The sequence below is a fragment of the Podarcis vaucheri genome, assembly GCF_965113315.1.
Source record: "Podarcis vaucheri genome assembly, chromosome: 14".
Classification (NCBI taxonomy): domain Eukaryota; kingdom Metazoa; phylum Chordata; class Lepidosauria; order Squamata; family Lacertidae; genus Podarcis; species Podarcis vaucheri.
This window is the reverse complement of record NC_138752.1, coordinates 33,248,352-33,263,327: the sequence shown is the minus strand read 5'-3', so window position 1 is coordinate 33,263,327 and position 14,976 is coordinate 33,248,352. Positions and strand designations below refer to the sequence as shown.

At 44.4% G+C, this 14,976-nt stretch overlaps 1 protein-coding gene across 2 annotated transcripts; it reads left to right on the top strand.

Annotated features, from left to right (window-relative positions):
* Positions 1-402: 402 nt before the first annotated feature.
* Positions 403-12,130, top strand: LOC309518759 (lipopolysaccharide-induced tumor necrosis factor-alpha factor homolog). Of its 2 annotated transcripts, none has more exons than XM_082199250.1 (5): positions 403-589; positions 8,001-8,192; positions 8,625-8,720; positions 9,651-9,810; positions 10,937-12,130. In XM_082199250.1, exons 2-5 carry the CDS (start codon positions 8,015-8,017, stop codon positions 11,043-11,045), a joined length of 543 nt encoding a protein of 180 aa, XP_082055376.1. In that variant the 5' UTR covers positions 403-589; positions 8,001-8,014; the 3' UTR covers positions 11,046-12,130. The 2 variants fall into 2 exon arrangements, with proteins under 2 accessions (XP_082055376.1, XP_082055375.1); XM_082199249.1 differs by lacking the exon at positions 403-589 and adding an exon at positions 760-896.
* Positions 12,131-14,976: the final 2,846 nt, after the last annotated feature.

The following is a 14,976-nucleotide window of genomic DNA, read 5'->3' as shown; positions in this document are numbered from 1 at the left end:
GAAGTTTTGAGGAGCCCTGGCCACTCTTTAAGCTAAAGAAGATGCTTTCTACACGAGTGAACTTTGAAATGGAATTTGCCCAGGAGGGTGGAAGTGCAAGCGGGTCAGGTCTTGGACTTGTGCCTGTGTTGATCTAATAATAGTGAACACCTTTCCGTGTTGTGGTTCTTCTGTTTAAAGAAAGCCTTGAGCAAATGCTCCGAGGATTATCTTCAATTACCTTCCATGTCAAGCATGAACCCAAATAGCTGGCATGGGATGAATGAGCCACATCCCAGCCCTCCCAGCAAACTCGTTCCCCGACATTCCTTAATTGGATGTTTGCAACAAGCCAAGTGTATGGAGGAGGCTGGAGCACTTGGCTAACCTGGGGGGGTAATTAAATGCTACCTGCCTACCTACCTGCCAACAGTCCCTTCCTGTCATTTTAAACTGGGATAAGCCATCTGTCAGCATCCTCATCTCTACAAGGGCAACACCATGCTCTTTCCCTTCTGTGGGACAACGACAGCATCCAACCTGAGGATAAAGTGATTGGAAATTTTGGGAGGGGAAACCAGTCGTCTCATCTTGTTCACAGTCTACTGAGGTATGGAATTTCCTTGGTAGTTAAGTTTGCTGTTCCATTGAGTTGCTGGGGAAATGAAACAGAAGGTGCAGCAATTAAAGCAATAGTTAACTATGTTTTACTCTGAGTAGACCCACTGAAATGAATGGAGCAAAGCTAACCTTGTCCATTCATTTCAGTGGGTCTACTCTGAATAGGACTAGCATTGGAGACAATCCCCCCAAGGTGTGAGGTTTGTCAAAATTGATACAACACATCAACAGATCAGCCACTTGGCAGAGATTCCTAAGCAAAACATAGATGAGTCTCTTCTAAATGCTGGATGACGGTAAATGTTAATTCTTTATATCTGTGTATATTAGGGCTGTGTTTTGTTTATTTTAATATATTTATATTTAATCAGAAAAGCCTGCAATAAGCCATAGTTTGCAATTTCATCCAAACTGGGAAACTATGGTCAACAGATCTAGAACAAGTCAGGATATTAAACCAACTTCAGTTTGTGGCTTTACATCCTGGCTTGTTCCAAAGCTGGCAATCTTAGTTTCCCAGTCTGGGTGAAATGGGGGAAACTGTGTTTAACTGGCAGCTTCCTGGCTTCTTTGCTCCTGCCACATAGGGGTGTATGCGTGAGAAAATCTCTCATTCAGATCTTGGCTGAATAATGTACTGTGATGAAACTCCAGGTGGTTCACACTGGAATTCCCAAGAGGAGGTCTTGGGCTACAACTCCCATGAGCACTGGCCATACTGGGAGGAGAGGGACACAGGGTTCCCCATCCTTGGTTCATGGTGTGTGGGCAGCACACAGCAGCAGCAGCAGTGCAGGACTTTGCTAGGATGGGATTTTATTCCCAAGCTATGTTTGGACGACCATATCTCGACCAAGAAAGTTGTCCAAGAAAGACCAAGAAAGTTGTCAAACAGTTTCCCCCATTTTGCCCAAATGGGGAAACTTTGGTTAAGAGCTTCAGAACTAGTCAGGATGTTGAAGCCAACAGTTGAAGTTGGTTTAATAGCCTGACTTGGAACAAGTAACCAGAATTTCCCAGTTTGGATGAAACTGGAAACTATGATTTATTAAAGGCTTTCCTGATTAAATTGTGGCTCACACAAAGAGAGAAGAGTCTGCCTGTGCAGGGAAAAGGTTCATTCATATCTTGCAAAGCTGAGACATGGTGATTCAACCAGCTCCATAATGGCTTAATTTAGGGTTGCCATACGTCTGGAATTTCGTGGACATAGCCGGCCATTGTCCATCAGAAACAGTGTCTGGGCAGAAATATTGGGGGGGGGGGATTTTCACTTTTTGAAATATGGCAACCCTAGCTTAATTTGTAATGAAGACTTAAGCTTAAGTCTTTCTTTAAAAAAAAGAAAAAGTTACCAGCTTTACCAGCTTGTAAAGTCAAATTTGAAAAGACTTAAAACTGGAACGGATGGTGGAAGATTAATGGAAATTCTTAAACTTGGCTTTTAACTTCTGATATGAATCTATGGTGCAGCCACACTTGGAATAACAATGGACACTGCTGGATGCCTCACCTCAAAAGTGGTGTTGTAGTGTTTAGAGCTACAAACTTTTCGTGCTGGTGACACCTTTTAGACATGCATCATTTTGTGACACAGTAATTCAATTTTACTAGCAAACCAGAGGTTAAATTAACCTCTTTCCAGCCCCAGGAGGAGCACAGGGAACATTTGCGCAACACACCTACACACAGCAGCCAACACATTCATGTGTCAAGACACACAGTTTGGAAAGGTCTGAGTTGGGGTATGGACTAGGCCTGGGAGACCAGGATTCAAATCATCACTTGGCCCCATGAAGCTCAGTGGGTGACCTAGGGCTAGTCAGTGCCTCTCAGCCTAACTTACCTCACAGGACTGTGGGGATTAAATGAGGAGGGGGAGAACCATGAAGCGCTTTGAGCTCCTTGGAGAAAAATAGACGGAAAAGGTTCCAAAAAAGGAACCAAATTTGTCAAGGGGTTGGAGCAACTTCCCTATGAAGAAAGTTGGACAGCGTTTGGGGCTTTTCAGTTTGGAAAAAAGGCAGGAAAGAAGGACATGAAGAAAGGAGTATCAAATCTGAGAAATTCAACATAGAAATATTTTTCTCCATCTGGAAACAGTAGAAACTGGTAGTCATCCAATAGAGAGAGAGGAGAAGTGAAAAGGTACCCTGATTGGTGGGTTGGAGGTAAGACTATTGGAGAACTCCATGAGAAGCAGAAAGAGGAGTAGAATTGCTACAGGTTCCATGTTTGGAGGTCAGGAATGGAAATCATGCAAGCAAATACAAGTGGTATTTGCTACTGCTGCTTTTTTAAGTCCACAAATGTTATGTAAATAATTGTGTGCCGTTGTCTGCATTGACAATACATTCCTCTGAAATGCATTGAAATTGATTACACAATTATTAATTATGCCAGCTTTGGCCATAGCGAATTGTGAGGTTAGCAGACTGCTTTTAGCGGAAACAAACCGCAGTGAAACGGAAGCAGTGCTGATAGCGGAGAACACTCGATGGGATGAGAATAGCTGCTACTCCTCACATCCCTAGTTGCAGGAATGAATTGACACAAGCTGCCTTCTGCAGAGTCATGTCTTGGTCCATCCAGCTCAGCATTGTCCACCCTAACAGAAAATGACTCTCCAAGACCTCCCACAGAGGTTTCACCCCATCTCTTTGTTGCTCGAGGTTCCTTAACTGGAGAAGACAGGACAGAACAAGGCTCATACCTGTGCAAAGCACATGCCCCTCCATTAAGGCCTCATCTGAGCTTTACATTCAAAGCATCATTGTACCACTTTAAACTATCATGGCTTCCTCAAAGAATCTTGGGAACTGTAGTTTGCTTAGGATGCTGAAAGTTGCTAGGGGACTCCTGTTCCCTTCAGGCAGCTAGCTCCATTTCCCAGAGTTCCCTGGGAAGATGGATTGATTGCTAAACCATTCTGGGAACTGAAGCTCTGGGGAGATGGGCATCAACACCTTTCAGCGCCTACAGTTCCCAATATAATTGGGCGGAAGTCGTGACGGTTCAAAGTGGTATGATATTGATTTTAATGCATAGTGCATATGGGGCCTGAGTGATGTTCTCCTCCCACTGGAGGAGGAGAGGTATCTGTAATGACAGGCAAGTCTATTTCTGGCTTCATTGCACATAGTGATCTCATGGGGCAATATAATAATAAATAATAAAATTGTATTTATATCCCGCCCTCCCCAGCTGAAGCTGGGTTCAGAGCCTCATGCCTCTCTGTCCTGCCCCTCCCTTTTCATCTAGGCAGGTAGTCCTAGGCCAGGCTTCCTCAATCTCAGCCCTCCAGATGTTTTGAGACTACAATTCTCATCATCCCTGACCACTGGTCCTGCTAGCTAGGGATCATGGGAGTTGTAGGCCAAAAACATCTGGAGGGCCGAGGTTGAGGAAGCCTGCCCCAGGCCATTGGGGACCAGTGCCTTGGCTTGTTTCCTCACAGTGGCAGGGGGAAAGGCATGTGAACCAGTGCTGCATGCATTTGCTCTGCGTTGAGGTTATGTAGAATTATTTCCCCCTGTATTAATGATTATGATGGTGCCTTTGAAGACCAGTTCCTGGGAATCCCAAGTTGGAGAGTTACCGTTTCACACATGTCCTGCCTGTTGGCTTTGCTTTAGGGTCATCTGGCTGGCCATGGGGGGGGGCAGGATTCCAGACTGGATAGGCTTGCTCCAACAAAGCTCTTCTTATGTCCATAGTGGCTGTATAGAAAGAACCTTCAGGATCACAGGTGGTATACCTCTAAATACTGCTTGCTGTGAACCATAAGTGGGGGAAATGCTCCTCCTTCTTGCTGTTGTACTTCCCAGAGCCATCCAGTTGGTCATTTTGGAAAAAGCATGCTGGATTAGATAAGCCTCTAGCTAGCCTGATCTAGAGGGACGTGGGCGGCGCTGTGGGTTAAACCACAGAGCCTAGGGCTTGCCGATCAGAAGGTTGGGGGTTCAAATCCCTGCAACGGGGTGAGCTCCCGTTGTTCGGTCCCAGCTCCTGCCAACCTAGCAGTTCAAAAGTACGTCAAAGTGCAAGTAGATAAATAGGTACCGCTGTGGCGGGAAGGTAAACGGCGTTTCTGTGCACTGCTCTTGTTCGCCAGAAGCAGCTTAGTCATGCTGGCCACATGACCCGGAAGCTGTACGCCGGCTCCCTCGGCCAATAAAGTGAGATGAGCGCCGCAACCCCAGAGTCGGCCACAACTGGACCTAATGGTCAGGGGTCCCTTTACCTTTACCTTTAGCCTGATCTAGCCGGAGGGATTTTTCTTAAATGAATAATTACTCACTAATTTCTCTTTAAGTGGGCTGTCTTCAGACTGTCAGCATTTCTTTGAGTGGAATTCAAGCATATCCAGGAAAATTTAGGTTTTGCTAAATTTGTTGCGTATTTGGCAGATTACTTGCACTGCGGAAAGCATGCTGGGGAGACCACACGTTCAGGAAACAACGAAGAAACACAAAAATAACTTTTGCTTGGCTTTAATTACAAAAACAAAAACTCCTCTTACATTAAATTACCTTACATCTATAAGTATGACCCATCCATCAACCCATTCACCAGGGTACTGAGAGAGGTACACGCTGCTCTTTACGTACTGTAAACAATTGCTGACACAACTTAATTAACACAACTTAACAGCACCTGCTATACTGCTTTACAGTGTGGCTGGTCTGTAAAACTAGGTCATAATTTTTGCTCTGGCCTTTAAAGAGATACACATCTTGTGAAACAATAATGAACCTTAGTATTTTTCAACAAATTTATGCATCCTGCCATGTCCTAGCACAACAAATCTACACTTAAAAATAAACAGAGTTTTGTGGTTAAGAAAGTGACAGGGAAATGTATTGAAAAAATGAATAAGATGAAGACTTGCATAAACAGCCTGTGAGGAACTTGGGGCGATTGCCTATAACCACCCCACAAACAAATCAGAATGAATGTTCAATAATGCCTTGCCTTCTGCAACATATGATTGTCTTAATCACAGCACATTAGTGGTTCTGTGATTCTTCCTCACTGTTCCTGCATTATTGCCATCTAAAAGGCCCTTGCTCACCCCACAAATATTTGTGGTTTGAAAAGCTACAGGAATTTAGCAGGACACGCATCTTTTGCAAACGAAGTACTGTGGGAGCCCCAAAACTTTTGTAGGTACAAATGGTATTGAATGCATGATCTTGTGCAACCACCGATAACATCATGAGCATAAACCTTGCCAAATGTGCAATAAAAAGGATGTTGGGAGAGGCTCGTAATCTAAACTGTATTTTAATACTTTGTTGGAAGCTGCCCAGAGTGGCTGGGGAAACCCAACCAGGTGGGCGGGGTATAAATAAATTTTATTACTATTATTATTATTATTATTATTATTATTATTATTATTATTATCATCATCATCATCATTATTATTATTATTATTATTTACTCCATGTAAGCCTTGGGCAAGCCAATATTGGCAAACGATCAATATATAAGTCCTATGTAGAATCCCCAGTTACGTAAAAGCAAGCTACAGTCATACCTTGGAAGTCAAACAGAATCTGTTCCAGACATCTGTTCAACTTCCAAAGTGTTCAAAAACCAAAGCACGGCTTCTGATTGGCTGCAGGAAGCTCCTGCAGCCAATCAGAAGCTGTGGAAACCCCATAAGATGTTCGGCTTCCAAAAGAACATTCAAAAACAGGAACAGTCACTTCCAGGTTTCAATTGTTCGGAGCCAAAATGTTCGAGAACTAGGCTGTCTCTATATGTGGGGCACTCAGGTCCTGCCTGTGGGGTTCCTGATGGGATGTTGTTTGACCACTGTGAGAACAGGGCATACTGGACTAGATGGGCCACTGACCTGATCCAGCAGAGCTCTTTGTAATGTTCTTACATTCAGCTTTAGATTCATCAACCTACATACTGAGGAAGGGCTGCAGCAAAATGACAGAGCATCTGCTTTGCATGAAGAATGTCTCAGGCTTAACCTTTCACTGCACATTTCTTAAACCTTTACCATATATTTGCACTGTGGTAGTGCTCCTGTTGTGACTCACCTTGGATCATGCCATGGCCAGTGATGCTGAAGACCAGTGATGCTGACAATACTGAGCTAGATGGACCACTGGATGTAGCTGCGGCAGAGCATCTGCTCTGCATATAGAAGGTCCCTTCTTCCATCCTAGGACCTTCCCTGGTATTGACGATCTCCATCGTCAAGTTGCTTCATAAGCATGCATAGATTAACTTAGAGATTGCTGACATGAAGAAACAATTGCATCACACACAGGTGATTTAGCTCGGGTGCAAGGCTACATAGTGTGTTCAGGACAGATGCAAGGTCCAAACCACAGGCTTCTTGAGCTGCAGCTTGTTCTCAGTTGCATCAGCACTGCAAATGAGTTGCATCGTCCAACAACCATGTCATTAGGATGCCACAAGAGTCTTTGATTTTTTGCTACATTGTATGTTGGTGTAGGGGATGGGAGGAAGAGAGAGCATTTCCTTACTGGCAAGCCTGCTTTTTGTATAACGACCCCCTACTCTGGAACAGATAATGGTGGGGTACCTGGAAATTTTAAAGGGAAGCGGGTGGCACTGTGGGTTAAACTACAGAGCCTAGGACTTGCCGATCAGAAGGTCGGCGGTTCGAATCCCCGCGACAGGGTGAGCTCCCATTGCCCAGTCCCTGCTCCTGCCAACCTAGCAGTTCAAAAGCACATCAAACTGCAAGAAGATAAATAGGTACCACTCCAACGGGAGGGTAAACGGCGTTTCCGTGCGCTGCTCTGGTTCGCCAGAAGTGGCTTAGTCATGCTGGCCACATGACTCGGAAGCTGTACGCTGGCTCCCTCGGCCAATAAAGCTAGATGAGCACCGCAACCCCAGAGTCGGCCATGACTGGACCCAATGGTCAGGGGTCCCTTTACCTTTTTACCTGGAAATTGTGAAAGTCAGATGCCTGAAGCTGCACACCCTAGACCAGCCACTAGTCCTGCTTGCTATAAATGATGGGAGTTGTCGTTCAAAACATCTGGGGACCCAAGCACTGGCTGCTCTAGGGGAGGGATAGAAAACTTGCGGCTCTCCAGATGTTGGACTCCAACTCCCATCAGACTCCAGATGGAAATCTTGGAGAGAGCCACTGCCAGTCACTGTAGCTAGACGAACCAATGGTCACATTTGGTACAAAGCAACTTCCTATGTGTCACTTCAGAAATACTTTATGGAACCACCACAATAGTTTCAAAGATGTTTACATTGGCTAATCTGACATTGGTGATGTCCTGATTTTGCACCTGATCTCCTTGGTAGAAACCTATGTGTATGATGCCTCTCTCCCTAATTCAGTGAAACATTAGCTTCCACCCCTTACCTTGCCTTTGCTGTATCACGTGCAGACAAACCACCAGAAATGGAGCAACAAAAAAAGACCGTCTCGATCCCCATGATACCCCTGGCACAGCAGCCGGAACCATTTGCACCAGGATATTCATCACCATACCCGCAACAGTCATCATATAATCCGGAACCTTACGCCCAGGAACCCTATGCACCAGATCCATTCTGGCCAGAACCTTCTACTTCATCAGGTAGGCAAGTGGCAAATGTTATAGGATGCACAGAAACACACTCACAAGTGGGCAGCTTTAGTCCAAACTAAATTAGGAAGGTTGGCCACTTGCCAGCCCCACGTTCAATACCGCTAACAGAAGCTATGACCCACACTTTATCCCAGATACTAGGATGGGTTATTCCCTTGTACGCCTCCTTCTGGCAACTCCTGCAGCCAAGCTGGCACCAAACGTATTGCTCTGCTTTCCTATGGACCACATCAGCGAGGCTGAGCAGGGGAGGTGACTTCACTGAAGGTGCATTCCATTGTCTCTTGAAACAGATGCCAACAACAACAGATGGGTTATATTGCAATTATTTAGCAGGGCTCTTCGTACGTTCTCAGCTGAAGCTGCCTGGGAAATCCTATGCAACTAAAGGTTCTTCTGCTTGTTTTTATTTTGGTGCAGGTGGCTATGGCTATGGAAAAAGCGGCGATGGCTACGACTGTCCATCTCCACCACCATATTCATGTCAAGATGTCCCTTGTGATCAAGTAGGACCAAGTATGTGTTAGAAACCTATACAGATCGGATTACTGCGATGTGCTGTGTGTGGGGATTTCCATGGGCTTGATCCGGAAACTGCAGTTAGTGCAAAATGCTGCAGCACAGTTGCTGACCAGATCAAGACCCCATCAGAATATAACACTCCTGGCTCAGTCATCTGCACTGGCTGCCAATTTTTTACTGAGCCAGATTCAAGGTGTTAGTATCTTTTTTTAAAAAAACAAACCTGTAACTGCTTGAGATCAGTTAACTTGAAGGCTCACCTTGTACCATATATGCCCACTCAACCATTATAACCTGTGGAGCTGGGATTTCCTTTTAAAGCATCACTTGTAGGAAATTGAGCTTTGGCAGCTGGAACTCTCTGCCCATTGGCATCAGGCAGGTACCATCACTGTCCTCTTTTCAGTAGCAGCTTAAAACCTGGGTAGGCAAACCTACGCAGACCGGTGTGTTGACATTTATATTGTTGTTTTAATGACCTTCTGCCCAGAGATGAGTAACTGCTGGTCTGTGGGCAATACAGGGCTCCACACCCACCCCACAGCTTCTTTCCCTTGCCAAAGTCTCTACCCAGCACCATGTTTAGACTTGAAAACATCCACATCATATGGGTGCCAATAGGAGGGTTTTTTGAAGTTATTATTTTTCTCCAAGCAAATCAAGGTAGCATAAACTGTCCCCCAACCGTCCTCGTTATATCCTCACACCCACCCAGTGAAGTAGGTTTGGCTGAGAGACAGTAACTGGCCCAGTGAGCTTGATGTGAAGGAAAGAATTAAACCCTTCTAGCCCAACAACTCCAAGTGGCTGCTATATCACAAACACCGTGGGGAGGTATTCTCGATGGATGGGCTGCAGCTGGGAAGTAATAGTGGAACAAAGGTAAATGCTCAGACAGAACAATTTTGTTTTTGCAACTCCTAGTTGAAATGGACTCTGGTCCTCCGGTGGTGGTTGCGGGAATCTTCTCGAGCAAGCCAGCGTCCACTATCTGCCCTTGCTGCCGCCAGATCATTACGACGGAGGTCGTCTATCGTGTGGGAACTCTGACATACATAGCTTGCAGTGCTGTGTGTGTGATGGGGTGAGTGCTATTTCTATACAAAGAGATGTACGTACACAGAATGTAATTCCACAATTAAAGCCAGTGCTAGATGAAATGTGAAATGTCCTCTTGCCCTGCAGAGAAGCTTGCCTGGTGCCAGCAAATAGGGGTGGGCATGGGCAAACAACTGCAACGCACTGGGAGTCCTTGGTTGTCCTCCTGGAAAGACCCTGCTCTTTTGACACTAGGCACGGTCTGTCTGGGAATGCAGATACATACTTATCCCATTGAAAGCAGGGAAGAGGCCATCCCTCATGGTCCAAATGGATGGATGCTCTTGAATGCTAAAGAATATACTCTACATTTGGCATTTGGCAGTATTTGGGAAAACATAAGTAATCTTGCTTGAATTTGAAGCTTTGTGAGATTTCATTCCTTGCAAAATGCATGCACATGCAACACACACAGAAGAGTGCCTCCTCCTTCAGAGGCAAGGCAGCTATAGAATAGAATCATAGAGTTGGAAGAGACCACAAGGGCCATCGAGTCCAACCCCCTGCCAAGCAGGAAACACCATCAGAGCACTCCTGACATATGGTTGTCAAGCCTCTGCTTAAAGACCTCCAAAGAAGGAGACTCCACCACACTCCTTGGCAGCAAATTCCACTGTCGAACAGCTATCAAAAAAGGGAGATGAAAGTTTCTGTCTCTGTATAAGACAGCATCCTAACTTCCTAAAGGGAAGGACTACAGGTAAAGCACTTGCTTTGCATGCAGAAGATCTTAGGTTCAATCCTAAGCATCTCCCAAGTAGCGCCACCTGAAATTCTGGAAAGCCACTGCCAGTTAGTATAGACAATATTAACATAGATTGACCAATGGTTTGACTCAGAAGGCTGCTTCCTCTGTTCTTAAGAGGGCCTTTTCAGATCCTAGTGAGTCTTGCCTGGCATCCACCTAGTTATCTTGTAAGCACCAAACACCTTTTCATTTGCCCAGTCATTTAAAGAGCATTCTATCGCTGAGATTTTCTCTCTTGTGTTTTATTAGTGTTATTGGGGCTATATTTTTAAAATTGTCAAACTATTGCAAACTGTCCTGAAATCAATTTTTTGATGAAGGGATAAAAACAAACCTCTTTAAAACTTTCTGCCCTCTCTCCCAGAGGCTGCATGGGCTGCTGCCTCATACCTTTCATGACGAATTGCTGCAAGGACGTAGACCATTACTGCCCTAAATGCAGGTACCACATCTACCGATACAAGAGACTATAGATGCCTGGAAGAAAAGCCATTTGAGGCCAACTCGTAGGAAATCAAGCTGGAAGAGAATCTCCTTTCCTTCGGTGAATTCATGCATTGACTCTTGGGACTGTTGCGGGTGCAGAATTGCTCAGCAATTTCCCACTCCTGCCAGCTTTTCAGTAAAGCTTGCCTGGAATGTGGTTGCTGCAGTCTCCTTGCCCCTGCTGACCCCAGAAGGATGAAGCAGGAAGAGGCTGTTGGTAGGTTGGTCAACAGCTTGTGTGCGGAACCTCTTGGCTTTTTGCCTGGGCTTTGGCATCCCTTGATTTCATACTTGCTTCGCATCCTTATTAGCCTTATTCCCTGAACCAATCACAGCCATTCTTAGCCTGTGGCCTGGTTGATCATGCACAAACTCCCAAATCAGAAATTGCACAAGAACCTTTTGCACCCGTTTCCCCAAAGCTCCTTTTAGAACACACCTATTTCTGTGAGTAGTTGTTGTTTTGCAGCCATCCAGGTTCCTCCATCTGCCCCTTGAGACTCTCCCCAGACCACACCTCTCACCAGCATTGCTTCATTCCTTCCCCCCCCCCCTGGCTGGAATATGTCCTTGAAATCCTATATTTATTTATTTGCCTGAATGGATCAGAGAGGGGTGTGGGTTTATAAAAATTAGACTACTGTACAAAGGTTACACTTGTTGATCTGCCAGTTTTGCTTCTAGTCCTAGCCACTGCTGCCATGTGGCCCTTACGAGGTTGTCTCAGAAGGAATGTGGCCCTTCGGCTGAAAAGGGTCTGAGCTTAGCAAATCACTTTTCTTTCATTCTCTCCCAGACTGTTTGCATATTGGAAATGGATGGTGAAAAGTTTTAGGAAGTTTACAACAAGTTGTGACTATTTATAGAGCTCCTTACTTTGATGTACACCAAAGCTTTAGACCTTTGTGTAATTTATGCAGGAGAAATATTACATTGTTTAGAAAAAAGAGAAATGTTTCTGGATCACCTTTTGTACCTCCGTGGCACTTCATTTTCCTGTGTGCAGCCTTGTACTTTGCATTATTCAGAAATTCTAAGAAACCATTTTAAAAAAATTGATATGTTGTTAAAATCAGTGGTGGTAATGGATCTTTCCTCTGTAGCTCAAACCTGACTCAGACAAAGCAGCTTTGTCTTAAAGCCTCACCCTTCTTGGGATATAGGGATTGCTATGCAGGACCTGCTCTGCTGGTCTGTTGTGCAGATTACTGATACCATTCATGACATGCCCTCAAAAAGCCTAAAACGATGTACAACTGCAAAGTTAGAAGCAGCAGAAATTAACTTTGCATAAATCTGAACTTGCTGACATTATTAACTATACAATACTTCCCAACAAAACTGTGTGAAAAATTTATAGCAACAGCACTTGTTTTGACATGCAGAATAAAGTATGTTGCTGTTGTTGTTAGTCTGGCAGTAGGCAAAACTGGGAATGTTATTTAAAAAAAGAAAAAGCAGAACAACCAGCTATCTAGACTTTCCACGCCAAATCTCTTTTGAGTATGACACAAGCTCTCCATTGCAAAGCACGGTCTACTACAGAACAACTTGCCCCTACCTGTTCATCTCATATGATAAAAAACAGGAAAATAGTTCAGAGATCTGATTAACGGGGTGTGGGTGTACTTACCTTATTCACAGGGGTACAAACTAGGGCAAGATTCTTGGTCCAAGTGATTGAGTTGGCTCCTGTTTTAGCATCAGCTAGCTAATAAATTAGCACGCCGAAACCATCAACTCCTGTACCTTTGAGACATCAAATCCCACCAATTTCCTGCTGAACGTCATTGAACAAGAGAGTGTGCACCATCTAGTGGCAATGCCACAGGCTTCAGGCTTCAATACACCTCATTATTTTTAGTACAGTGCATACTGGATTTTTGTAGCACAATTGACAATATGGCAGGCTTAGTTTTGAGGGGAAAGCATCACTTAATGGTCAGCTAAAGCCAGTATTTCAGGAATTCTAATAGAGGTAGCCCATCTTGACTGGGATAAATTATTCATGAAATTTCCTAAATTCTAATGTTTTAAAAAATCATTCAGTTTCAGCTGAGATGGCTCAGTTGGTAGAGCACGAGACTCTTAAACTCAGGGTCATGGGTTAGAGCCCCACACTGAGCAAGATATTCCTGTATTGCAGGAGGGTTGAACTAGATTGCCTTCTTGGTTCCTTCCAATTCCGATTCTGTGGTTAACTCAATTATTTTTCTAGTTCATTTGTGTGTGCATGTGTAACTCTTGAGTACGATTCCGAAGATGCCCACTTTTTCTTTTCTTTTTGCTACCTTTATATTTTTGCAGCCATCAGTCTGTTACCAGCAGATAAATTTTAGGTGCTCAAGAGGTGGAACCCTGCAGTTCAGGGTGGGTTAGGGAGAGATGATGTCACAGGCATAGGCAAACTCGGCCCTCCAGATGTTTTGGGACTACAACTCCCATCATCTCTAGCTAACAAGACCTCTGGAGGGCCAAGTTTGCCTATGCCTGGATTATGAGCTGCTCAAAATGGCATCCAACCACGTGTGGTTCTTCAGGACAGATAAAAGAAAGCCCTTCTTCATGCAGTGCAGTTAAAATATCGAACTCTCTCCCCATAAAGGTAGTGATGTCCACCAAGCGTGATGACTTTAAAGCAGGCTTCCTCAACCTCAGCCCTCCAGATGTTTTGAGACTACAATTCCCATCATCCTGGACCACTGGTCCTGCTAGCTAGGGATCATGGAGTTGTAGGCCAGCCCAAAGGAGGTGCTGCTGTGCTCATGTCCTTTGCAGGCTTCCCAGAGACATCCAGTTGGCCGCCGTGTGAGCAGAATTGTGGATTAAATGCACCACTGGCCCGATTCAGAAAGTTCAGCTGATGTTCTTATCTGGTTCAAAATCCTACCCCATGTAAAATCTCTGCATGCTGCATTTTTCATTTTGGTTGGCTCAATGTATAAAAGAGAATCTTTAACACCAGTGTCCACTCCTCCACCCTAATCTAGTTTTGAACAAGTGTCCCCAAACAGGGTGTCTTATAGCAATTCCTAATACAGTATACTGTTCCACCTGCGTCGAAATATCCCATTATTCCTTTCTAAATATGAATTGATACTTCTTCCTAGGTTAGCACTGCCTGGCTGGATTTTTGGGGGGAGTGGGGTAGGGTTCAAAGAAAAGTTCATATAGGCACATCTTGATTTTTGATAAAGTGCTCAAATCTCTTTAAACACAACTGCTTTGGAACACACCTGCTAAGAGTCAAATACTAAACTGAACACTGATGGGAAAATATTTTTAATTCTTGGCAAATGAAGAGAGCATTAAAAAAACAACAATCTTGGGCAATTTTATGGATGCTTCATCTGGTAAGAAAAGGGGGTATTAACACACACCAGAAGGGGTTTCATTATGGTTCTGGAAATAACCACAGAAAGACCAAGGAAGACAGGCCTTGTAAAAGTTGGCAGAGTTTACCTACAGGGGTGCCTGTACTCTGAGATTAAGACCATGTTAATATTGCAAAATTCATGTTCTAAGCAGTGCTTGTGGTCAGGTGTTCCCCTCCTTAGGAGACGCTTTGGAGATTTCACAGGTGCTGTCCACACACACTTCCAAGCCTATTTTACAACCTTAAGGGCTACAAACCTGATTTATCTTGGGATAACTAAATTCTGAACCAACGCAAATTTACATGTTTCCACAAGTGCACCTATGGGCACTTCTATTAGATTTTTATTGCAGAAACTTGAATTTTAAACAACTGGTTATGAACATAAGGACAACGTTGCCAGGAGGGCCCAGAACTCTACAAAGCCTCTGTGCTTGAGATGTTTTTGATACCTGGAATATCTTCGTCACAATTGAGCGTCATTTAATGCGGAAACACACAACTTGGTAAAGCTCCAAAATGTTGCTACTTGGAACTCTAAC